Source organism: Coccidioides posadasii, chromosome 3 (genome assembly GCF_018416015.2).
Source record: "Coccidioides posadasii str. Silveira chromosome 3, complete sequence".
NCBI classification, from domain to species: Eukaryota; Fungi; Ascomycota; class Eurotiomycetes; order Onygenales; family Onygenaceae; genus Coccidioides; species Coccidioides posadasii.
This window is the reverse complement of record NC_089409.1, coordinates 4,448,491-4,471,695: the sequence shown is the minus strand read 5'-3', so window position 1 is coordinate 4,471,695 and position 23,205 is coordinate 4,448,491. Positions and strand designations below refer to the sequence as shown.

Sequence of the window (23,205 nt, the reverse complement as noted above, 5' to 3'; positions counted from 1 at the left end):
ATTTACAACATAGGCGAAAAGCCCTCTTTTTCATATGTACCTGTCGTAGGCACCAGCCGCGAACCAACAAAGGTACGAAAAGTTTTTTTAACTTTTTTCTTGTTGCCTAGGCGTTGTCTATCAGCCATGGCTCTGATTTACGTGATACTCCATATAGATTTGGAAATTAAATGCATATATGCATTGGATGGATAATGGGAAGCAACCTAGAGCTTTTTAATGCTGCTATGAGCTGTATATACAAAATAAGCAAAAATTCAAAAACTCGTTTCAAACAACCCTTTGATCTGCACTTTATAGCATGGCGAAAACACCAATTACTTTTTGAAAGGCGGTAGTTTGCAGGGCGTATTGTAGTTGGATGTTGACTGATTGTGAGCATAAACGAAATCCTGGGTTTAATTGCATTTACAGTACACTTGAACCGTTGCATTGTTGCGAGCACAGAAGTCATTTGTAACATTTTGTATCTGATAGCGCATATGCACGTAGTATCTCTAAAGTTCCCAATAGAACCAACCGGACAGCCAAACCGTTATATGCATCTATAGTCCATAAAATACAGAAAGGGCCAAAGATAGTCACCGTAAGCTATACGAATCGACGCAGCAAAGCGGCGGACTAGCACGGAAAGAAAATGGGCCGCCTTTTTATTTGTTAACCCATCCCCGAGTTAAATGTCTTGTCATAGATATCTCTTTCTCCGCAAAGATCAAATGGCGAAACCATCACATTCCTGACAACACGCCTGTTGTCTATTGGGGTCCTCTTAACGTCTCCAGGTGCTTCAGCACAGCGAGATTGGCATCCATCCACCGCTCGACGCAGTTCTTTGCACAGGCTTCTTCATTGCGATCTAATGCGCCACCGCTGACTTTTCCGGTCATGCATTTCTTCCAGCAGACTTCGGTTAAATTGTGAACGGCTAAAAAACAGAGCAATGTTAAAACTCGTGAAAGGGCAAAAATAATATTATAAATTAAAAAACAAAAAAGAGGGACACGGGGATTCAATTTACTAGATTGGATGTTCGTCTTCTGGGCTTCATTGGCGATGAACTGCGTAAGTTCTCTTCTGTCGGCGGCGTTGAGCTTGCTGGGGTCGAGCTGTACTTGGTCCATGGCTTTTAGCTGTGATGTTTTCGAGGCGCTAGGAAACTAAGGGACAAGGAGGATGGATAATCTAAATCTGACGGCTAATTCAAATTGTTAAATCGTACAAATCATGGACCAGGGAGAAGAACGGATCTAGTATCCAGACGAAGCTTTGCGGTGTTGAAATTTGCTTGATTTGCAGCTCCAGCAAGAGGCGGTGAAAATTGGCAAAAACCGAAATCCGCCGTCATCATTTGCTGTTGCGGCGTCGCAGAAAGACTGCCTGCGGCCGCTCTTGAACTCTCTTTCGTTCACGACAACGGTTTTCTGCTGCATATAACCCAGAAGCTGATTATTTGGAAAAAATTCCACCTCTTCTTTTCCCACTGGAGTCCTTATTTCATCCGTTTTAGCGTCTAAGCTTCTCTTCCCACTCCAGTCATAATGCCGCCAATTCGGACATCGAGAAATCGCAAACCGCCGCCAGACGGCTTCGACGACATCGAGGACACGCTCCTTGAATTTAGCAATAAAATGAAAGATGCAGAAAACTCCTCTCATGAGGGCAAAAAGAGACACGAAGTGTTATGGCCCATCTTTCAAATCAGCCATCAACGTGAGTCTTCATCACTGGTCTAGCCCAAGGGATGATCAGTTGCTGTTCATAAGTGGAAAGCTGGAAAGAGAGCTCCTCCCTATGCTAACCATCTATATTGAACTAGGATCACGATATATATACGACTTATACTACGAGAAAGAAGCGATATCGAAGCAACTGTACGACTGGTTGCTGAAGAATAACTACGCAGATGCGAATTTGATTGCGAAGTGGAAGAAGCAGGGCTACGAGAAGGTAACGTATTCCATTTACGCTCCGTGATTTCTCTCTCGGTCTTTGTTGCATATCTCGTGTATAATCCTTCTGCTCGTTCCATCTTTGTTCGATGCTGACTTGTTTTGTTTGTTGCTGCTTAGTTGTGCTGCCTCCGCTGTATTCAGACGAAAGAGACGAACTTTAATTCGACCTGCATATGTCGTGTCCCGAAAGCTCAGCTGAAAGAAAATCAGAATATACAGTGTGTGAGCTGCGGATGTCGCGGGTGCGCGAGTAGCGACTAGAGCCTGCGGAGGTACTCCAGCGCGCTGGTTTAGAGCACCGGATTTCTATTTCACTTTAAAGGATATGATAAATATTGGAGTCGAGTGTGGATATTATCATGATTCGGATTTTTTTTTTTTTTTCTGATGGATGTTGAAAGAGTGTTTTGGCAATGGCGTTTGAGGACGGGAACTAAATAGCCTATCATCCTCGACGCTTCTATTGATAGGAGTATGATTCGCAACAAAATCTCGGATACCCAATATAAAAGCACCAATAATTCTTAAAACTTCAAACTGAACCTTCGTCCATAGTAAGAAGATAATTGATTTTAGTTAAACTTGTAGCTACAGTCTGCGAATTATCAACAGAATAAAAGTCAAACAATACCTCATAATCCGTAATCCTGTACATCAGACATTATCATCAGAGTCATAGCCCCAATATGTAGTTTTCCCACCGATAGCTCAATACTGTCAAGCCACTCCAAAGCAACCCGCGCGAAAAAGAGATATACAAACGAAGAGGAGATCAATGCTGGTAACAAAAAAGTCCGCCCGACTGACCCATAACGACCAGCACGCCACACCAGGACGAGTCGAGAAATCTCCCGTAGCAAAGACACCTAGGAACTCAAACAACACCGAAGCTGTGCCAACGCCAGTTCTGACCTTTTTTTTGAAAAACCGCAAATCCCAATGTTGTGAAAGATAACAAGTTGTGACAATCTGACCACCCATGCCGAATTTGGCTCCGAACACCTTGTCAAAACCCAGTGGTCAATAATGAGGGAACTTGCCGAGCGCCGGAAGAAGGGGCATAAAACCTGACGCGCGACCATGCAACGAGACAAAAACATGTCCAACAGAGCACAACTGAATCAATAGAAAAGCAATCAAGAACAAGACTCCAAGTGTATCCATAGCCCCATCCAACGGCAGGAAGCTCAAAAAGCAAAAAAGAAAATATTAAAAAAAAAAAGAAAACTGAGAGGTCCAAGATCCAGGGACCCAAAAGTGAGCGAATAGACCCAATCCGACGTTAAAATCCCAAGAAAGCTTTCAAGGAGCGACCGAGGCTTGCTTAGCCCTTTTGTCCGACACTTTTACGACCACCTCCCAGAACTCGTTTTGGAGACTGCTCCTCTTTAACAGGCTTTCCAATTTTTTCAAAACCTTGGAGAAGGTCGATTCCGTCAACTTCTCCTAGTGCATCTTCGCTAAATAAATTGAAAGAAAAGAAGTCCTCGTGGGAATTCTCAACATAGTTATCGGTCCTCTTACAGGGGGACTCATAATATTTCCCAGCCTTAGCTTTCGAAAGCCGTGAAAATGGCGTATTCAAACGTGTATTTCCGTTAACAGCTGTGATGTCTGCCAGCACACTGGAACTGAATCGATCGCGTTTTGCGGATCTTTTTTCAGGAGAACCCAAAGTGGGAGTAGAAAGGGAAGGACCGAAGTGGTCAGAAAATATATCAAAGAACGGGGTGCCGTTCAATGTATCATGCACCAACGCCTCATCCTGAAGATTGAACGCTGGGCTCCAAGGAAGAACATCATCTGCCAGCCCGAGATGCTTGATTGGAGAGTTAACCATCTGCTGTATCTTCTTACGATGGTTACGGAGGTTGGTGTTGGGTGAAAGAGACGGTGGCGGTTTTGGCGGTTTTTTGAATTTAATTGCAGGAGTCAATGGAGGGGGCACCATCTGCATAAATTCGTTGCGTAATGGTGAGGAGCCCAGAAGATGAGTAGTCTCTCTCAGCGAAGCACAGCGGATGGGGCTAATATCATGCGATGAGCTACGAATGCGTGCTATCTCTTCTTCAGCGCGTCCGGCTTTGATCCGTGGAGGCTCAATATCCAAGTCAGAAGTCAAGAGATGTTCTGATTTGTGTGGTCTCATGACAGAGGACTCCAAAGAAGAGAAGTAGCCACTGTCATTCATGATGGACAGCTTACGTTTTCTTGAACGAGATCCAGGCACGGTTGCGGTGGCCGGGCGGGATGGAGTTGGAGGTGTGGCTTCGCGACGGAAAACAGGGGGCGGAACAGGTGGAGACGAACGGATTGCTTGAAGGGGAGAAGAGCGTGCAGCGGCAACTGAGGGGTGCGCAGTCGAGATAACTTCTTCGCTACTGTCCTCCTGAAGTGCTGGATCGGAAGCGGGTATTGTTGCATCGGAAGAAATATCCTGGCTGGCTGGAGAGATGCGTTCTGGTGGCGGCATAGACGTGTTGACGGGAGGGCGACTTGGCTGGAATTCCACTCGTTGAGATTCCGGAGGATGCGGCTGTAGCCGGGGGATCCGTGCAGCCGGCTGAGTCAAAGGAAGAGTTGACATGATGGGCGGACGATTGATTGGCTTATCTTTAAGGAATTGAAGTTCCATTCCTGGGACAATTGTCCAATAGTTTCCCTTGCCAGGATCATTTTTCGGGCGCTCCTGCTTGACAAATGCCTTATTTAGGCTGAGATTGTGACGAATGCTGTTCTGCCAGCCAGAGTCGCTGGATTGATAGAATGAAAAGTTATCTGAGATCCACTTGTAGATTTGGGCAAGCGTCAGGCGTCGATTGGGAGCGCGTAGGATAGCCATGCCGATGAGAATCGCGTAGCTGTACGGCGGCTTGGCGCCATCGTCTTCGACTGGAGGCATCTCATGAGGCGCTGGAAGCTGGACAACTTGTTTCTCTTCGCGTTTCAGCTTCTTCGACGAGCGATCCTTCAGCGTTGAGGTCTCTGTTAGAGGGTGTTTGGTCGGGTTCTGTGTCTCATATGGAGTAGTAGCGACTTCTGTAAAGGTCTCATGAATGATTGGCTTCGCCGGCAACTGAGGTTGAGGGTCAGGGACACTGGAGAATGTGGTAAACAAAGGCATTCTTGCCGGCTGCATAGCAATACTAGGATATGGATAGGATTGGGACTTCTTCGAGGGAGATCCCTGGGGCAGTCGAGCCGTGTGAGGTGCAGAAATCGGAACAAAGCCAAGTTTCCCTTGTTCGGAGCCAGTCGCATTGGACCTCTGCTGAGGCTTGACGGGTGACTGAGGCTTTGGGTCCTTTGACGGGGGGTCTAGTACAATATTTCGATTCGCGTTGACATTATGAATTGCCTGAAGGGGCATAGGAGACGGCTGAAGATGTTTGGGATGAGTGGGAGGGTGTTGTGTGGAGGAATGGGCGGAGGTCTGGTTTGCTGGCTGGGGGGAATCCTGGTATATGCGTAAAGGCGGCGGATGTCGCGTCGGATTCATCTTGAAAAGGGCGTATGGAAAACCAATTATCACCGAGTCACGTATTTTCTGCGATTTGACGCGTGAAAAACGAAAAAAATGGTGGAAAATTTGCAGTCAATCCGGTGTCGGGCAGATGATCTGTGAGGCGAGGCGCCCAGGCGCAAAGAGCGGTAAGCACGGTAAGAGGGGTCGAGACGGCCGGCTCTGAATGACATAGAAAGGACAGAAGGCAGACAGAAACGATGGCGACGTGTTTGCGAAGTTTGCGACGATGATAGCGAGGGATTGGAGTCGGAAACGATGGCGATGGGCGGCGACTCGGATCGGGATGGGGTGGTTTGCGAGGCGAGAGAGAGTAGGGCGAGAGGGAGCGAAAGAGGAGCAAGCGAGTGGGTTGAGAAGGTGGAGTGGGTGCGGCTGTGAGTTGGCAGTCTTGGTTGCAGCAGGCGGGAAGCTTTCTTGGCCTGGTGGTTGGTCGCATCCAACCTGCTAATGCGTCCAAGTCACACCAATACCCGCGACGCAGTCTAGATCCGCCCTCCCATTCGCCATTGCGTCGTCGCTGAAGGGATTTTCCGCTGCTTTTGTCGACGAACTCCTTGCACACCCCCCTGGCAGACTCCTTGTCCGATCGATCAAACCCTGTTCGCGATGGCAAATCCTCAGATCATGCTGCCCAGCCTTAGCCCGATTCTGCAGTGTGCTCCGTACCGCTTACGTCTGACGATATGTCCCAACATCCAAAGTCATGGATTTACGACACGCTTGTCCTCCGTGGAATTGCGGGCGTATTACGCAGAGTATTTGCCAATAAAGACGGAGTAACACCTTGTGCAGCTATATCGTACATAATTGTCCTCCCTGCCCCGTGTGCCGTCCTGCCTACTTGCCCATCTCTACGGGGTACATATGTCCACTACATAGCAACTATTGGCACTCCCAACCTGCTTCGTAGTCCATCAAGACGCGTCGAACCCATTCGCTTGGTACCCCCAAACGTGCCATTAAACGCGTCGCCAAGAAGCATGACGGATTCTCACTGAATGGTGAGATCATCATTTATATCCCGGGGCAGAAACCATATTGCGGGTTTCAGTCACACTCCTCCAATGGCTGCATGGAATTTAATAAGACTTTAATACTCTGGGCGATCATCTCGTTTCCGAGTTTTTTGGTAAAAAGGACTGTGATCGAGATGTGGGGGAAATCACGATGCAATGCAATTGCAGGTAGAAAACCATCAGCATGTGTTTTACCCATCCAATCCATTCCATTACCACGCTGGGTGGCATTGTGAATCAACAGATATTAAAAATGATGTCTGAAGTAAGTAAGACCGGGCCATCATGCGTCAATCTCTGTTCCATTGCCTATATATGATTGCAAACATAACCGATCGACGTCTTTAAGAACACCAGAATGAAAAAGTTCGTCCCATCCATTAAACAATAGCCAGTTTTGTCGCCGCAATGTCCAGAGCATCAACATCCGGTGTTAACCGGGCAAACGCCTTCTTTGATCCGTCAGGTCTAAGGTGCACAGTTATTAGCAGCCGTACACCAAAGGTCCGATTTTCCCTTTTTTTTTTTTTTTTTTTTTATTGAAGAATCCTAAATGTCCCGCTCGCGGTGCTGGAGAACCTACCTGATCAGGGTGTTGATTTTGACGGTATCCACATCATACAGCTTCTTGATAGCCTGCTTGATCTGTCTCTTGTTCGCCTTGACGTCCACAATGAAGACCAGAGTGTTGTTCTCCTCGATCTTCTTCATAGCACTCTCAGTGTTCAGTGGGTGGACGATGACTTTGTGATGGTCGAGACGAGTCTCGTGAGGGATGGACTTGCGGGGATACTTGGGAGATCTCGACAGCTGAAGGGTCTTTGGTCGGTGGAACGTGGTCGATGTGCGGACCTTCTTGACCTTGTGAGAGTGAACCTGCGCAGCCTTAGTCCTCAATCCCTTTCCATCAATCATAGAATATGTAGACCCCGGGTGCGGATTTCGAATTTTAACGTACCCCCTTAAGCACCGTCTTTGCAGCAGCACCAGCCTTAGCGCTGGGCTTCTTGCCTATAATCACAAATTCCCATCAGTCCTGGAGGCATAACGATAAGAAACTTCGACGGGGATTTGGGGCCAGCTTTCGCTGGAAGAATGGCGAAATCTCCGCCGAAAGCGTGATCGAAGTAGATGAAGGAAAAGCGCCCACCTGTCTTGCTGTCCTTTGGTGCCATGGCTACTGATTGACGGCGTCGTGGTTGTTGTCGCAAGAGTCAATCTCTCTTCCACTGGTTTCTCTCGTCGGCCGTCCTGGCTTTCTCGCTTAGTTTGCCAAACCCTCATTGTGTGGGTCACATGATCTGTAAATTACGAACGTCAACTCGGGAACCACCACCGTCATAAATTCCCCACCTTTCCCGATGCGGAAACATCTAACTTCGCCTGGGCTCGGACTTGTCGTGTAGACAGCCATCCGACCCTTGTGGCACTCTGCCCTTTGTGAAGTTCGTTGGCGTGAGATTCACCACTCGATTAAACGCCAGCATCATGCAGTGATAAGGACCCCACCAGTATTGGAGAAATCTACTTCGCTTGCGTTCTGGCTCAGACTTCTGCGAAATATGGTGAAGGTAGCGCGAAACAAGAGGCCGAAATCACTCTCGCATGGCAGACCTCCGACGATACAGAAACCAATCGCATCCCTATCGGCAAGGGCAACGCGAACCTTGATTCGATCACACCACCAGCTCCACAAAAAGCGTGCCCGAGCACTCGCAGATGGCAACGAGCAAGAGGTCCATGAACTTGACAAGAAGATTGAGGCTCTTGGCGGACTCAAGAGTTATCAACTGGCCAGCAAAACGGGGCAATCAAAAGACCGCGGCGGCGATTCCAGCAAGGTTCTCATTGAATGGCTCAAACCGGCGTTGGATGGGCTGACAAATTGCGAAACCCGGCTTCGTCTACTTGAAGTCGGTGCATTGTCTGCTAGGAATGCTTGCTCGGCCGTCAGTTGCATAGACGTTGTCAGGATTGATCTTCACTCACAGGAACCTGGTATTTTGGAACAGGATTTCATGGAAAGGCCCATTCCTTCGACAGATGCCGATAAGTTCCATATTATCAGCCTTTCGCTCGTTTTAAATTATGTTCCCGATGCTACTACCAGAGGTGACATGCTCCGACATACCAGCGCCTTCTTAACGTCGACATTGCCGACATCCAACGGATCCTTACGAAAATTAGCACCGTGTTTGTTTCTCGTCCTTCCAGCGGCATGCGTGCTGAATTCTCGATACTTCACGGAGGAGAGATTACAGGATATGATGTCGAGTCTAGGGTTCTCGATTATCAGGAGAAAGCTCACGCAGAAACTTATATATCAGCTCTGGAAATACAACCGCCCGGCCAACCCCAAATCCGGTGGTTTCGAGAAAAAAATGGTGAATCCTGGGGCAAAGAGGAATAATTTCACGGTTATTCTAACGCCTGCCGAATGATTGCATATCAGTTAGCTGATTTAAACAAGTCGGCTTCGTAAATAATATGTTATGTTTGCTGGTTTGTCGTCCCTTTTTCAACTACATTTTGGCCAGCGTCCTTCCTCACGACCTCAGATGACATCCGAAGAGCCTCCTTCGCTTATTTGTATGAACCGGTGGCTAACGTTTGGGCTGCGATGAACTATTGCAATGATCCCTAAGAAGAAGAAATATCTTCGAGCGATACGGAGTAGAAGCATTAGGGCCGGGTAGCGAGAGGGTAGGTGTGTGTTTCTCTTCTTTAGCAGTGTACCTCGTAGAAGCACCGAAAAGGTCCAAATCCCGCAAATCGCCTCCCCACAGGGAGGATAGAGTGTGCCATCCCTTGGCCATCGATAGCTCGATAATCCAACAACTCCTTGGAAACCATCCTTTCCACCTGACCTTACGATTTTTTCCATCCCCCCTCACTTGTTAGTAGCCAGAGCCGATCGGACTTGTTCAGCCGCCGCGACTCAGTGGCGCAGGAACCGCTGACATAAGCCCCTCTGACGTCCCTCCTATAAACCCCCACAATTTCCCAAGGAAAAAACTCAAACCTCGACAACTCCCAGACAAGACGACAAGTTCTCTAGGTGCGTCTCACACTCAACTGTTCCCAGAGCCCCCTGCTGCGTGTCTCGGAGGGCCTGTGTGGGCTGACCGCTCACCGCCCCAGTTGTCGATCCAAGAGAGTGAGAGACCGTTGTAACTGGTTTTGGTCGCGGAGGTCAACGTCGCCAAGATGAGCGCGGCGCAGGCAAACGACGCGGAGAAGAATATTGAAATATGGAAGGTGAAAAAACTGATTAAGCGCCTTGAGGCGGCGCGTGGAAACGGAACGTCCATGATTTCGTTGATTATCCGTAAGTTGGTCCAGTGTTTGTCGTGTGGATCTGGCTAGGCTGACAAGTCTGTACAGCTCCAAAGGATCAGGTTTCCCGAGCAGCCAAGATGTTGGCTGAAGAATTTGTATGTTACATCTATGCTCTGCTGATTGTTGAGAAGCTATGCTAACCGGTCCGTAGGGAACTGCTTCCAACATCAAGTCTCGTGTTAACCGTCTATCGGTCCTTTCAGCCATTACGTCAACCCAGCAACGCCTTAAGCTATACAACAAGGTGCCTCCAAATGGCCTTGTTATCTACTGTGGTGAAATTATCACATCTGAAGGAAAGGAACGCAAGATCAACATCGACTTTGAACCGTTCAAACCCATCAACACGTCCCTCTACCTCTGTGATAACAAGTTTCATACCGAAGCCTTGAGCGAATTGCTCGAGTCTGATCAAAAGTTCGGCTTTATTATCATGGACGGTAATGGTGCTCTTTTCGGTACCCTGAGCGGGAATACCAGAGATGTGCTCCACAAGTTCTCTGTTGACTTGCCCAAGAAGCATTCTCGCGGTGGACAGTCTGCTCTACGTTTCTCTCGTCTTCGAGAAGAACGTCGTCACAACTACGTCCGGAAGGTTGCTGAACTGGCGGTGCAGAACTTCATCACCAACGACAAAGTTAACGTCGGTGGTCTGGTCCTCGCGGGTTCCGCCGACTTCAAGAATGATCTCAACCAGTCAGACATGTTCGATAATCGCCTTCAAGCAAAGGTCATCAAGGTTGTCGATGTGTCCTATGGTGGAGAGAATGGATTCAACCAGGCCATCGAATTGGCTGCGGAGACTTTGGGCAATGTCAAGTTCATTCAAGAAAAGAAGCTCATCGGAAAGTACTTCGAAGAAATCAGCCAAGACACCGGCCGAGTTTGCTATGGTGTCGAAGATACCTTGAAGGCTTTGGAGCTTGGTGCTGCAGAGACATTGATTGTCTATGAGAACTTGGACGTTACTCGCTGGTCTCTTAAGTCTTCCTCTGGCACCGAGATTGTCCTTCACACCACCAAAATTCAAGAAGCCAACAGAGAGATGTTCATGGATAAGGATACCGGTCAAGAAATGGAAATTGTCGAGCAAGGCCCTCTTCTTGAATGGCTCGCTGATAAGTATAAAGAGTTCGGCGCGACCTTGGAGTTCGTTTCCGACAAATCCACAGAAGGAAACCAGTTCGTGAAGGGCTTTGGTGGAATCGGAGCGATCCTTCGGTATAAGGTCAATTTTGAACAACTTGCTGATTATTCTGATGACGAGGATGAATTCTATGACGGTGAGATATCTCATGCCGAGATATAACAGAATATCACTAATTAAATTTGGCAGATTGACGGTATGGCGACCTCGCAGAGAGCGAGGATGGTAGCCCAGAAATCCAATCGGCGGATATTCTGACGGCGCGCCCGTCGTGTCGTGAAGATGGCGTTAATGGGTATTCCAATGAAACCGCCGTTCGGACCCCGAGTCCTGTTTCCCGGGCTTGCCCTAAGCTCCTTAGAGGTATAATTCCAGGCCCCGAATTCTGCTAGAGTAACCGTTAACATTGCCGTTTCCACAGGGCCATCCAAGCTCAGAACCGTGTCGACTTGCGATTATTCGGTTTAAAGATGCTGATCAGTGGCCGCTACAGGGAGTAATTATTGCTACTACACTAGAATGGACAATTTCCGTATGCTTTGTGGCTCTTCGATAAATTAGCAATACGGTGGGGAGGCTAAACAAATTGCAATCAAGCTGTATGCCAGATAGATTGTTTCCTCTGCAGAGTCCTCTACTTCGAGTTTAAACACGCTAGCAAGATTGTCTCTCCTTTCCAGTCAGAGATGCGTGTAATTTTTCTGCTTTTAAATTTCGTTTTAACAGTCCTTTCCTTCCCCGAAATTCCGCTTTTTGCTATCGCTTTTAAATACACTCATTCCCGAAATCGATAAATGCGCACAAAATCCAAAAGGATATCTAGTCTAAAATCTATCCCATCCGCGTCCCAATCGCCAGTTAATATTGATTAGTTTGACCCAAGCATATCATCCCAACTTCCAAGGTGTTGACTCGAGTGTGTAACAGATGTCAAGCCGGCCATGATCTTTTCCACATTTCGATCGTTGCGCTTAGCTGGGCCCTGACATTCAACAAAGAAAATATACTGCCAAGGCCGAATTCCGCTCGGCCGAGAATTGATAGCAGTCAGGTTCATGCTGAACTTCTTGAAGATGAAAAGTGCGTTTGCGAGTGCGCCGGGGGAGCTGTGGTCGATCGTGAAAGATATGAGCGCTTTCCGCATGGCATTCTTGTCAGATTCATCGGGCTTCTTTTGATCTTCATGGCCGCACAGCTTGGGAGTATCAGATTTTCGGTTGCGAAATAGTAAAAACCGGGTGGTATTCTCCGAGTCGTCTTCGATGTTTTCGGCCAGGATATCGACGCCGTGCTGCTCCGCGGCGAATCTGCTCGCGATCGCGGCGCTGCTGTTGCCAGGCTCCTTGGAGATTATCTCCGCTGCCTTTGAGGTCGCTGAGACGTCTTGTCGCTCGACTCCCTTGAAGTATTTAGATAGAAAAGCTTCGCATTGGCCCCACGCCTGCGGGTGGGTGTAGAGCTTAGTGATCGCTTCGTAGCGAGGGTCCGTAGTGATATCTACGGGCGGGGGTGAGGTTTGGCCTCCATCCGCTTTCTTCACCAATAGACAATGGTGGACCGGCAGATAATGCTCTCCGCAAATTGCTACATCACCATATAATCCTTTGCGATCAGCAAGGAGGTCCAAGACCTGCACGACGGCGCCGTTACTTGAATTTTCGAGCGGAATGGCAGCATAATCGCTTTCGTTAGCTTGGAGCGCGGCAAAGGCATCTTGGAACGACGCTTGTGGAAGTATTGTCGCTTCAGATCCGAAGGACGCTACCGCTGCCTGAGAAAGATGGTAAAACGTTAGTGAATTCTGAGCTCTTAAGTTTCGGCGGCGCCTGTGATTTCGCCACAAAAGAGTGACAGGGATGCTTCTGACCTCGTGGGAAAAAGACCCGAGTGGACCAAGAAATGCGACCCGCGGTTTCGGAAGTGCGGACAATGCTCCTGACTGTAGAAGCGCCATGGCGAGCCACAGATGATGTTTCATGGTTGGCGGATTGATCGAACAAAAGGTCGATCGGCCTGCTGAGTAAAGTTACGCTGCAAAGAAACTCGCTTTTTGGTGAATGCGGCGGACTGGGCAGGGCAGTCTGTGGTACAAGTATAGCGGGAACTCTCGCATCCGCTTCACTGACCGAGGCCAATTCACTAATCACCGAGGCCGGATCAAAATAATTAACTATTGCACCACGGTAGATTCCGATGACGACTCCAAAGAGTGAGGACAAAACCATGAGCCAGATTGTCCGAAGAAATGGCCCGGCGTGGCTCAATGGCCTCCCCAGTCACAACAGTCGCCAATATGCGACATCACCGTTGTTGTCACGGCTCGAAGAAACACTTATAGGCCAACGCCTATTTCTCAGCTACGACTATCTCTCCCCGCAGCCTTCCCATCTTCTGCGCGTGTCCCTCGCCGATTTCTTGCCTTTCTCTCAATCCAATCCATTCGCAAAGGATGTGAAGAAACTCGCCCTCCCTTCAATCCTCGAACCTGGGCATATGCCCCGGGGACATCATCTTGTTTATTTCCCACCGCAACTTCCCTCGTCCCAGCTGGTACCGGACGGGTGCGATGTATTGCATTCCCCCGGGGCCCCTTTCAATCGCCGAATGTGGGCTGGAGGCTCTGTTCGATTTCGCGATCTCAACGGAGGGCCGCTTTTGAACTGCCAAAGGGCCGTATGCGTTGAAGGGGTTAGAGACGTGCGCGTCACAGGAAAGGAGGGCGAAGAGAAAGTCTTTGTCGGAATTGAAAGACGGGTGGCCATCCTTGGAGAGAAGGAGAAGGAGGAAGATATAAAGAGTAGAATATGGACTGAAAACGAAGAAGAGTGGGGAGATAGCACTGTGATCGAGAAAAGAAATTTAGTGTTTATGCGGGATAAGACCCCGGAGCAGCTTCGCGCAGAGAAAACCGATGGAAACCAGCAAAAAAAGATTCTTCGAGGTGAGTTTGCAAATCGCAATGTGCTACGTGGAATCCCATAGTTCGCGTTGACAATTGGCATCGATAGCTCCGGCAAATCCAACTTTTCGCCATACGCTCACTCCATCTCGCGCTCTTCTCTTCCGCTTTTCCGCACTGACATTTAACGCCCACTCAATTCATCTCGACCGTGACTATGCTCGCAATACAGAAGGCTACGAAGATCTGCTCGTCCATGGGCCTCTGACGCTCACATTGATGCTGACACTCCTCCAAGACCATCTCAGCGAATCTAGACAAGCAATTTCAGCAATCGAATATCGGAACCTGGCTCCTATTCTAGTTGAACAACCGCTGACTGTGTGCGCAAAGCCGAAAGAACCGGCCTGTCGCGGCTTGTGGGATGTTTGGATTGAGCGCAACGACGGTGGATTAGCGGTCAAAGGGACGATCCAGACGAAACCATTTGGAAAACACGACGAGAACCCTGCTGCTACCATTTCGAGGTTGTAATCCGTACAGATTCAGGAACATATTTGATCAATTAGCACTGTAAGTACGTCAAATAGAATACGATAATGTCTAAACCCAATTTTCGCGCATAATACATTCAACAATGGTAATGCCTGAAACATATCGCGCCGGAGTTCAAGGAATATATCATGAGAAATAAATTTCCATCACTAATAAACAGTGGCCATTATATACCAACAGCTGTCAAACAAACGACACTTGAAACATCACTCAAACCCCAAAGATTCAGAGAACAGATAGCAAACCCCCTTTTTGACCGAGACTCCAAAGTATGATACAAAAAAAAAACACAGCAAACAGCGCAAAGGCGAATCACTCTGAGTCACTACTTTCAGCCTGCTTGGACTTTCTCCTTTCCTTCTTCTCCTTCTTCTCCTGCTTCCGCTTCTCTTTTTCTTCCTTCTTCTCCTTCTTTCTACGTTTTCGCTCCTCGCGTTCTTCTGGAGTCTCACCGTCGTGTCTCTTTCGCTTCTTGGCGTCTTCCTTGTCTGCCTCTGGAGCAGGAGATGACGCTCCTTCTGGAGATGCCGCTGGCGCTTGTGCGGGGGTAGCCGGTGTTGCTTCAGTGGCTGGCTGAGGAGCAGCAGCGCCAGCGGAAGCACTGTAGTCCTTGTATTCAGCCTGCCATTTGGCTGGGGTCGAAGCATTGGGCCGGCCAAATTTCTACAGTGGACAATTAGCACCGATAACAACTTCACGATCTGCAACACTGCAACTCACATCAAGCTTGCCATCTGCCTTCATCTTCTTCTTTTCGAGGGCAACGGGACCCATACCCCATCGTCGTGGGTACAGATCTCGCTCCATGATGCAACGCTTGACCTTAGCGACAACGCCGTGATCACAGGTGGACATTTCGACTGTGGACATCTGTGCAATGCCAAGAGCGATAGCTTCTCCCTTGGTTGTCATCAAGACAACTTCCTCATGGACTTCAATTCCAGCCTCTATGACAAAGGGACATCAGTACCGCACCGGGGTAATGCTAGTTCTCGATATTTCACTTACCGAAACGGAGTAATCCGGGAATCATCAATTTCGCTCCGTAACAGACGGCATTGACAGCACTGTCCTTGACAACAACACGCTTGTAAGTTGTCAACAAAGTCTCCAGTGGTCGAACCACACGTCTCAAGTACGATTCATCGCGGTTATTGTCCATCATCCACTGAGCATCGAGAACATCATGTAGCGTCACCATCCCATCCTGCTCGTCCATAGCACCACTTCGAACTCTTCGCAGTTCCTGCATGTGCGCACCAACCCCGAGAAGCAAACCCAAATGCACACACAATGTTCGGATATAGGTTCCAGCCTCGCAGCTGACCCAGAAAACACCCAGATGCCTATCGTTGTCGAACTCGTATAGTTTGCTCTCGTGAATAGTGCGAATTCGCAACTGACGCTTGACAGCAGAGATCAACGGTGGTCTTTGGAAAAGAGCACCGGTCAAGGTTTCAAGGGCACGCGCGAACTGAGCTTCGCCTCCCGGAATCTTGTCATGCAATCGGATCACACAGACGTACTCCTTTCCTGCTCCTTGCTGGGACTTGACGAGGCGAGTGGCGCGGTCTATACAAACGATCAAACATCCAGTAACTTTAGGATCCAAAGTTCCGCTGTGGCCCGTTTTCTCGACCCTGTAACAGTTACAACCATCAGCCTTCAATGTTTCTAAAATCGGGACCGGTCAAAGAATATCTCAAAGAAGGAAACGTACCGCAAAATTCTCTTCATCCATGCGACAACCTCGTGACTGGAAGGATTCGATGGTTTATCAAGGTTGATAACGCCGGAGCTGATATACGACTTCAAATCACGCTTCAAGGGAGTGCACCCTGCTGGGATTGGGGTGAAATGTCCAGTTCTGACAAGCACTGTGAGTTTACGGCATAGTCAGCTCTCATTTTCTCTAAAAAAAGTCTCTCGAGCATCGAGCAAAGTCACAAAAAGAGAGATAGGGTTCGAATATTGTTATGCGAGAAACCGATAATAACGCACATTTATCATAATTCTTCAATAACAGCGGCCATTCTGATGTAGGAATTGGAGGTGTCGCCGCCTCCGGCTTGATACTGAAATCCATATCGCTCTTGCTGGCTGCCATGGTCGAATATGGTCGGAATCAAGCAAAAGAGAAGTTCAGAATGTCGCGATCCAGAGACTAGGTACGGGACACCGGATCTATCGTGGTCGAATATACGGTTGACCTCCTTGTCTCTTTTCTGCTCCTTTTTTTTCGCTTTTGCACTCGAATCTTTTGAAACTTTCTTTACTTTCGCTTGTGGTTTTCGAGTCGATGACATAAGCACCGTTTTATTGGTGGAAGCTGTTGCAGCTTGCGGGTGGCCCGAGAGACCAGCAATGCAGCATCGAGCTGAAGCCTCCCAGCAGCACAAGGGAGCACAGAATTATGGATGTCAGAAAATAGCACCCAACAGAGAAAACATAGATCCAAAGTTGAGTAGAATTACAAATGCGAATAACCTAGTAATCACGTTCATGTTGCTGTACTTTACATTGCAATGCTTTGTAACCATCAAGGATCAAGCTAGTCGCCTCCTAACCGTCGGCCAGGTCCTCTGGCACCCCAGGCACCCCCCGAGAATAGACCACCAGTCGATGAACTAGTGGTTCTCGCTGAGGCTCGGTCCCTTGGATCAAATTTATAACCACCATGAGCCATCTGCGGCCCTCGACCAGCAAACCATCTCTGCACAAAGGCGGGAGTGTGAATGTAGTTTCTACCTCCACCGAAAGTAGGGTAGATTCGCGTCAAGAAGTCATATAAATGCGCGGCGGCTATTCCGCAACATTCGATCATCACCTCGCGCACTCCAGCCATGATCCAAGTAATGAAAAGCATGATCCAAGGCAGATGCTCCACGCGAATCTGCACGAAGAAGAAGGTGGTCTTCTGGCCGCGATTATCTTGCGCATATGTGTAGATAAATGCCATAAGTAGCGCTGGCAACGTTAGTGATATTAACTTGACTTGAATCCATTCAACACCATACCTGCGATGAAAAGCGCAGATTGCATTAAGATTCCCGCTAAGAGCTATAGATGCCGTCAGCTTACCCAACGCAACTGCTGTGGATATATATTGTCTGGAACTTTGGGGAATAGGATTCAGAGAATCAGGGACGAAGGCTAACGGAAATAAAATATGTAGGGCGCCAGAACCACGCAACGTGAATTGGATTTCACGCAGGTTATTGTTTGAGGCAATCCCACCATGCCTACACCGCATACATCCTGAGATTGACTTTTGCGAATGATAGGACTGTATGAAGTGCAGGGGTAATCTTCCTCGCTTCCAGGAACCGCTTCAGCTAGGTAATAGGCTGGGCGGGCAGATATCCGAGGTGCAGACGGTGCAAGAAATGAAACAATATCTATGATAACTCGTGGTGAAGCATATCAGCAGCTCACTCACCAGAATCACAGTGGCTACGAATACAACGTAGGTGAGGAAGTCACCAGAAGTACGGAAGCGAGGCGAATTAGCCTCTAGTGCCGTACCGTAAGTGTACACTGTATAATCATCAGTGGAGATGCCACGGAAACGCGGCCATTTCACAATTCCGTACTGCAATAGAGGTCAAAAATAAAGCTGTAGCCTCCGCGAGTGAGAAAATATGGAGTGACAAGCCTCCAGACTTCAGGGAAGGCCTTGAAGATCAAAGACGGTACGAAGATAGACCAATAGCCGCTAACGAGCCGACCATGGACTAAGGTTGACTGAACGAATGTAAAGGCAAACATTGTCCTACCAGCGTGTCAGCTTCTTTTTTTCTTTTTTTTTTTTTTTTTTTTTTTTTTTTGGTGTTTTTCAATCGGAGAGACGAGGAAGCATTGCTTGTATGTAGAGTACATACCTTGCCACTGGTGGCAGAGCCCAAAACTGATCCATGCTGAGACCAGAGATTATTATTATTATTTTTTACCCTTTTTTGTTAGCATCAGATTGATATCTTCGTGGAGAGAGAAGAACCAAGAGGGAGAAATTTTTTTTCTGTTAAAAAAAAAAAAAAAAAAAAAGAAAGCAGCAAAGCAAATTGTGGCCTTTCCTTTTGGTGCAGGCTGCGGCTGATTGATCTTCCGGTCCGATAGGTAAGTTACGCCGCTCCGGACAATACAGGCATTATGTCATGCCATGCGGAGAAGCGGCGGCCGCCAGGTTCGCCCATACCGGAAAAATGAGATTTCTGGGCAACCTTCGGGAAACGTTTATCCGACAACCACCAGTTTCTCAACTGAGAACTGTAGATCTACAGTATAGCAACCATTTCTTCTCATATATGTATAAAGGGTCTGAAACATATAAAATTTGGAATGTATCATGCACCAGCTGAGGTTTTTGATCAGGCTTCCTAACTAAATATGGTATAGCTTTGAAAATCTTTCAAGATCAAAGGGCTTTGTTTGTTCTTTCATGTTGATTTTTCCTTCCAAAATCAACCAACCTACCAATCAACCACCCTACCTAGCTCCTGAGGTTTGCTAAGTTGATTACCTAGTTAGATTGATTATTGATGGATTTGCTGATGGTTTTGTTGATAGATTCATCCCTTCGATCTTCAGACCCTCCACGTTCGTTGAATCAATTCCTAGATTCCTAGGATCCTACATGCTCGTTGAATCAGTTCCTAGATCCCTAGGATCCTACATGCTTGTTGAATCAGTTCCTAGACCCCTAGGAATCCTACAAGTTTGTTGAATTGATTCCTAGATTCCTAGGATCCTACATGCTTGTTGAATCGATTCCTAGACCCCTAGGAATCCTACATGCTCGTTGAATCAATTCCTAGACCCCTAGGAATCCTACAAGTTTGTTGAATTGATTCCTAGATTCCTAGGATCCTACATGCTTGTTGAATCGATTCCTAGACCCCTAGGAATCCTACATGCTCGTTGAATTGATTCCTAGACCCCTAGGAATCCTACAAGTTCATTGAATCGATTCCTAGATTCCTAGGATCCTACATGCTCGTTGAATCAGTTCCTAGACCCCTAGGAATCCTACATGCTTGTTGAATCATTTTTAGATCAATTTTTGTACATAGTGAATTTGCAAATAGTCATGTAATATACTCTGTAATCCACTCTGTAATCCACTCTAATCCACTTGTAATGGTTGATAAACCAAAAGTAGTGCGCGGAATGTTTCCAAGCTGGAAATGTAGATAAAAATATACTAAGGTTCTACGGTTTCCATGGATATATATTGATCCCAAAATCCACGTATCGGAACCGGTGGATCTACGGTTTCCGAATCCCCCCAAAATCCGCTATGGGCTGGAGAGGAGGTCACCTGCTTGCTGTCGTGTGCTTCCACGCCGCTGCGGGTTCTCTTCCTCGACATCACCGCAAGCTCCATCGCCTGTTTCAAACCTGAACTTTCTGCCTATTCGCACACAAGATGGCGGTGGAATTAACGTCCATCAAGCTCAACCCTGAGAATCACCTCCTCTTGGTACTTGGCACCTCCTGCTCTCGAGTACGGCGAAGACACGGAACTGACCGAGAGACTTGACACAGGACCAACCCCTTCTCCGTGTACCGCATGAACTTGCTCGACGAAATTTCAAATCAGTTCAGCGGATTGTCGAACGGGAGAAAGATTATGTTCTACCAGCCCTAAAAGAAACCGCAAATGCGTCCTTGTCCGGAAGCAAGAATCCAACCGAGACCATTGAAGCTTTGGATGCGATGATAACACGAATGCAAGGCCTCAAACGGAAAATGGAGGTCCTGCATGAGGAGGAGAAAAAGATCGCTACGCAGTCGCAGAAGCGGATACAGTACATTCAGGATCTCTACAAAATTCCAAGTCTCGCTGACGTCAAATACGAACAATGGTCGAGAACACGTCTGAACAGACTTCTGGCCGATCATATGCTCCGCTCTGGATATTTAGAAAGTGCCAAGCAGCTTGCTGAGGACAAGGGAATTGCAGATCTTGTCGACCTAAGCGTCTTTGCTCAGTGCCAGCGGATTGCGCATAGTCTTCGGCGAGGCGAGACCAAAGAGGCACTCCAATGGTGCGGGGAAAACAAAGTTGCTTTGAAAAAGATTCAGGTACGCTGGCCTCGATGTGGATTGCAGGAAAGGAACGTTAACAGGTATCCATTATAGAACCGACTGGAGTTCGAGTTAAGGTTACAGCAGTATATCGAGGTGCTTCGGGTGGGAGATAAGGCAGAGGCAAGACAACATGCGAAGAAGTTCCTCACGCCGCATAGCGAAACCCAATCACACGACATTCAAAGAGCAGCAGGTCTCTTAGCCTACCCTCCTGATACTCGGGCTGAACCATACATGGTATTTTCACTGTCCTTTTTAAATTCGAAAGTGAAAAATGAAGCTAATGAGAATCATGCCGTAGACTATGTACTCCCTCGACCGCTGGAAGCATCTTTCAGACCTCTTCATTCGTACACACCACGACCTTCTATCACTCTCCTCTCGCCCACTCCTCCAAATCGCTCTTTCCGCCGGTCTTTCCGCCCTCAAAACACCATCGTGTCACTCCGCGATAGCTTCCTCCAGAGCCAGTCCACTTTCTTTGAGCACTTCGATTTGTCCCATTTGCTCGACTGAGCTGAATGAATTGGCACGACATGTACCCTATGCCCATCACACCAAAAGTTCAGTTGAGAATGACCCCGTTGTGCTTCCAAATCGCAGAGTATATGGCATGGATCGCCTATCAGATATGAGCAAGAAAGCGGGTGTTCCCGAAGGAAAAGTTAAAGATCCTATAACCGGTGAAATTTTTGATGTGTCTGAGGTGAAAAAGGTATATATATCATGAGGTACTATGGCCATTTCATTACTACATGCAAGGAGTTGGGGGATGGGGAAACTGGAAGGAATTGATATACGGACGCGTAATATCCACCCCGGGATTTTGAATATTCATTATTGAAAGTTGATGGTATATAGCTAGGCTTTGTTCTTATATCCACTCCAAATTACACAATTCATTATTCAATCATCATCGCTGTCATCACTCTCATTCTTCCTTTTTCTCGCCCTCTTGCCAGCGACCTTTGCTCGATCTTCGAATTCTTTGCGCTCAAATACATAGCTTCTAGCCTCTCTCTCCTCTCCCCTCCATCCCCCCCTCTCTCCGTCCTTTCCTTCGATTTCTCCAAGCGTTCTTGCATGGGAATAACCCGGATAACTACCCCACGGAAATTTAAAACTTGTTACCACTCTCAGCCCAGCATGCCGTGCAAGATCTCGAATATTCCACAGCGTATACGGCTCGCCTTCAAATAGGGTGACAATAACCTGTCCAGGTTCAGAGCGTAGCTTTCGACTGTTCGACGGATTCTCGCCGCTATCCGAGGCATCGCTCAGACCTTCATCTTCCTCCTCCCAGTCATAACCATCATCGTCCGGAGGTGGTGCAGATAGAAGTGGAACACACGCTTTAAAGAATGAAACAAGAAGCTCCTGGTTTGCGCGGACCTGCCGATTTACATCCGTGCTCAGGCCGCCAACGTGTGGAAAATTGAAACATATGATGTCCCACGGCCCGCTTTCATCTATTTCGCGGGATTTTCCAGCTTCTGGCTTTGAGTGTTTGTGCGGCTGTCCCCTTATTTTGCGGTTGAGGCGCGGAAACCCCTTTCGAACAACTTTTCCGCCACCGCCAGTGAGTCCTAATTTCTTTGCGTCTATTGAAAAGAGGACTTTCGGCGATGGCAAATCTGGAGTAGACTGTATACCGGCAGCGGGTTGGGTTGATTCGCCATTCGAGCCGGATCCATTTTCAGAGGCTGGCGTGCCCTCTCGTTTTCGCTTTAATCCTCGTGCCGAACCTGTGTATTCTGCTGCACTGCAGAGCTGAGTGATGTGTTGTTCTGCTGGCGGATATTTTTGGTATAAAATATCTTTGCTATCGTAGCATGTTGCCAGCATGCGTCGGCAGCCATGACTACTTGCTAGAGAGAGAGCAAACGAGAAATCTCCTGTAGCAATCATTAGACTCAGGAATTGGACAATATTTGTAATTGTATGGGTATCACTTCGCACAAAGCCTGGCCGCCCAGGAAATTGCATGAACGAGAGCAGCACTCCGTGGCTGATACATACATCCTCATGAGATCGTATGAAGGTAAAAAGAAGACTCACCTTCACCAGCAAGCAGTATTCGATCGGAAGGCAAGAACGGAACGACTGGTCGTTGATTTTGTTGCAAACGATGCTTCTGATCATTTTTATCCTGGGGCTTCTGCTTGGCCTGCAACTTGGCTCGAGTTGATACCCGTGAGAAAGCACCCATTTTCTTCCCAGCCCTTGGGCCTGCCCTTGCATCGCCCCTGGAGCCATGGTACTGGCTGTGAGGCTTTTTGTGCTTTCCCATTGATTCGGGACTGGTGACACGGCTTGTGGCTACTAAGGTGACAGGTGTCGTTGCGAACAGATATTTAACTTAGGGTTTTCTCTGAATGAAGACTTTTGAAAGCTGCCACTGGGAGAGGTTACTTTTATTTACCCAAACTGCAATATGAACCACCAACACCCAGCCAATGCATAAAACTTGGAGTAATGGGGTGATGCTCATTTTATATCTGCAAGGCCCTTTTTTCTTAAAGATATGACGATAATGATGATATTAGTGTTGGAAAAGCTGGAATAAGAAACCCAGCTCTGCGCTCCCGTACTCCCCGACTTCGCCTATAATCCAATGACCACTCTAGAGTTCACCAGCACAGGCTAATGTAATTATGTTTAAGTTGATCACTTCTGGATAG

General features: G+C 47.8%; 12 protein-coding genes across 12 annotated transcripts; 5 read left to right on the top strand and 7 right to left on the bottom strand.

Annotated features, from left to right (window-relative positions):
* Positions 1-436: 436 nt before the first annotated feature.
* TIM8 (Mitochondrial import inner membrane translocase subunit tim8) lies at positions 437-1,235 on the bottom strand. Its single transcript, XM_003069636.2, has 2 exons — positions 1,019-1,235; positions 437-925 (listed from the first exon to the last, which is right to left on the bottom strand). The coding sequence occupies exons 1-2, from the start codon at positions 1,119-1,121 to the stop codon at positions 756-758; spliced, it is 273 nt and encodes a 90-aa protein (XP_003069682.1). The 5' UTR covers positions 1,122-1,235; the 3' UTR covers positions 437-755.
* Positions 1,236-1,411: 176 nt separating this feature from the next.
* Positions 1,412-2,474, top strand: CWF14 (G10 protein). Its single transcript, XM_003069637.2, has 3 exons — positions 1,412-1,710; positions 1,817-1,947; positions 2,070-2,474. Exons 1-3 carry the CDS (start codon positions 1,539-1,541, stop codon positions 2,211-2,213), a joined length of 447 nt encoding a protein of 148 aa, XP_003069683.1. The 5' UTR covers positions 1,412-1,538; the 3' UTR covers positions 2,214-2,474.
* Positions 2,475-3,182: 708 nt separating this feature from the next.
* On the bottom strand, positions 3,183-5,451 carry D8B26_006383 (uncharacterized protein; the record flags this gene model as incomplete). The annotated part of the gene is made up of 1 exon (XM_003069638.2): positions 3,183-5,451. The coding sequence occupies one exon, from the start codon at positions 5,449-5,451 to the stop codon at positions 3,277-3,279; it is 2,175 nt and encodes a 724-aa protein (XP_003069684.2). The 3' UTR covers positions 3,183-3,276.
* A 1,125-nt stretch (positions 5,452-6,576) lies between these two features.
* RPL25 (60S ribosomal protein uL23) lies at positions 6,577-7,757 on the bottom strand. Its single transcript, XM_003069639.2, has 4 exons — positions 7,645-7,757; positions 7,453-7,505; positions 7,078-7,370; positions 6,577-6,962 (listed from the first exon to the last, which is right to left on the bottom strand). Exons 1-4 carry the CDS (start codon positions 7,667-7,669, stop codon positions 6,875-6,877), a joined length of 459 nt encoding a protein of 152 aa, XP_003069685.1. The 5' UTR covers positions 7,670-7,757; the 3' UTR covers positions 6,577-6,874.
* Positions 7,758-7,906: 149 nt separating this feature from the next.
* Positions 7,907-8,972, top strand: D8B26_006381 (uncharacterized protein). Its single transcript, XM_003069640.2, has one exon. The coding sequence runs from the start codon at positions 8,057-8,059 to the stop codon at positions 8,933-8,935; it is 879 nt and encodes a 292-aa protein (XP_003069686.1). The 5' UTR covers positions 7,907-8,056; the 3' UTR covers positions 8,936-8,972.
* A 549-nt stretch (positions 8,973-9,521) lies between these two features.
* On the top strand, positions 9,522-12,753 carry SUP45 (Polypeptide release factor (eRF1) in translation termination). Its single transcript, XM_066125163.1, has 6 exons — positions 9,522-9,552; positions 9,636-9,822; positions 9,879-9,928; positions 9,985-11,116; positions 11,170-11,343; positions 11,402-12,753. Exons 2-5 carry the CDS (start codon positions 9,702-9,704, stop codon positions 11,172-11,174), a joined length of 1,308 nt encoding a protein of 435 aa, XP_065981244.1. The 5' UTR covers positions 9,522-9,552; positions 9,636-9,701; the 3' UTR covers positions 11,175-11,343; positions 11,402-12,753.
* On the bottom strand, positions 11,849-12,958 carry PHA2 (prephenate dehydratase; the record flags this gene model as incomplete). The annotated part of the gene is made up of 2 exons (XM_003069642.2): positions 11,849-12,751; positions 12,848-12,958. The coding sequence occupies 2 exons, from the start codon at positions 12,956-12,958 to the stop codon at positions 11,849-11,851; spliced, it is 1,014 nt and encodes a 337-aa protein (XP_003069688.1).
* Positions 12,959-13,014: 56 nt separating this feature from the next.
* D8B26_006378 (uncharacterized protein) lies at positions 13,015-14,428 on the top strand. The gene is made up of 2 exons (XM_003069643.2): positions 13,015-13,921; positions 13,989-14,428. Exons 1-2 carry the CDS (start codon positions 13,174-13,176, stop codon positions 14,411-14,413), a joined length of 1,173 nt encoding a protein of 390 aa, XP_003069689.1. The 5' UTR covers positions 13,015-13,173; the 3' UTR covers positions 14,414-14,428.
* Positions 14,429-14,578: 150 nt separating this feature from the next.
* Positions 14,579-16,683, bottom strand: CBF5 (centromere/microtubule-binding protein cbf5). The gene is made up of 5 exons (XM_003069644.2): positions 16,436-16,683; positions 16,155-16,311; positions 15,443-16,074; positions 15,155-15,381; positions 14,579-15,097 (listed from the first exon to the last, which is right to left on the bottom strand). The coding sequence occupies exons 1-5, from the start codon at positions 16,539-16,541 to the stop codon at positions 14,747-14,749; spliced, it is 1,473 nt and encodes a 490-aa protein (XP_003069690.2). The 5' UTR covers positions 16,542-16,683; the 3' UTR covers positions 14,579-14,746.
* Positions 16,684-16,907: 224 nt separating this feature from the next.
* D8B26_006376 (uncharacterized protein) lies at positions 16,908-18,202 on the bottom strand (the record flags this gene model as incomplete). The annotated part of the gene is made up of 4 exons (XM_066125162.1): positions 16,908-17,401; positions 17,452-17,494; positions 17,874-17,971; positions 18,028-18,202. 4 exons carry the CDS (start codon positions 18,200-18,202, stop codon positions 16,986-16,988), a joined length of 732 nt encoding a protein of 243 aa, XP_065981243.1. The 3' UTR covers positions 16,908-16,985.
* Positions 18,203-19,798: 1,596 nt separating this feature from the next.
* Positions 19,799-22,111, top strand: FYV10 (GID complex subunit containing RING finger motif). The gene is made up of 4 exons (XM_003069645.2): positions 19,799-19,913; positions 19,979-20,518; positions 20,576-20,761; positions 20,826-22,111. Exons 1-4 carry the CDS (start codon positions 19,860-19,862, stop codon positions 21,252-21,254), a joined length of 1,209 nt encoding a protein of 402 aa, XP_003069691.1. The 5' UTR covers positions 19,799-19,859; the 3' UTR covers positions 21,255-22,111.
* D8B26_006374 (uncharacterized protein) lies at positions 21,431-22,841 on the bottom strand (the record flags this gene model as incomplete). Its single annotated transcript, XM_003069646.2, has 2 exons — positions 22,583-22,841; positions 21,431-22,419 (listed from the first exon to the last, which is right to left on the bottom strand). The coding sequence occupies exons 1-2, from the start codon at positions 22,812-22,814 to the stop codon at positions 21,431-21,433; spliced, it is 1,221 nt and encodes a 406-aa protein (XP_003069692.2). The 5' UTR covers positions 22,815-22,841.
* Between the last annotated feature and the right edge of the window lie 364 nt (positions 22,842-23,205).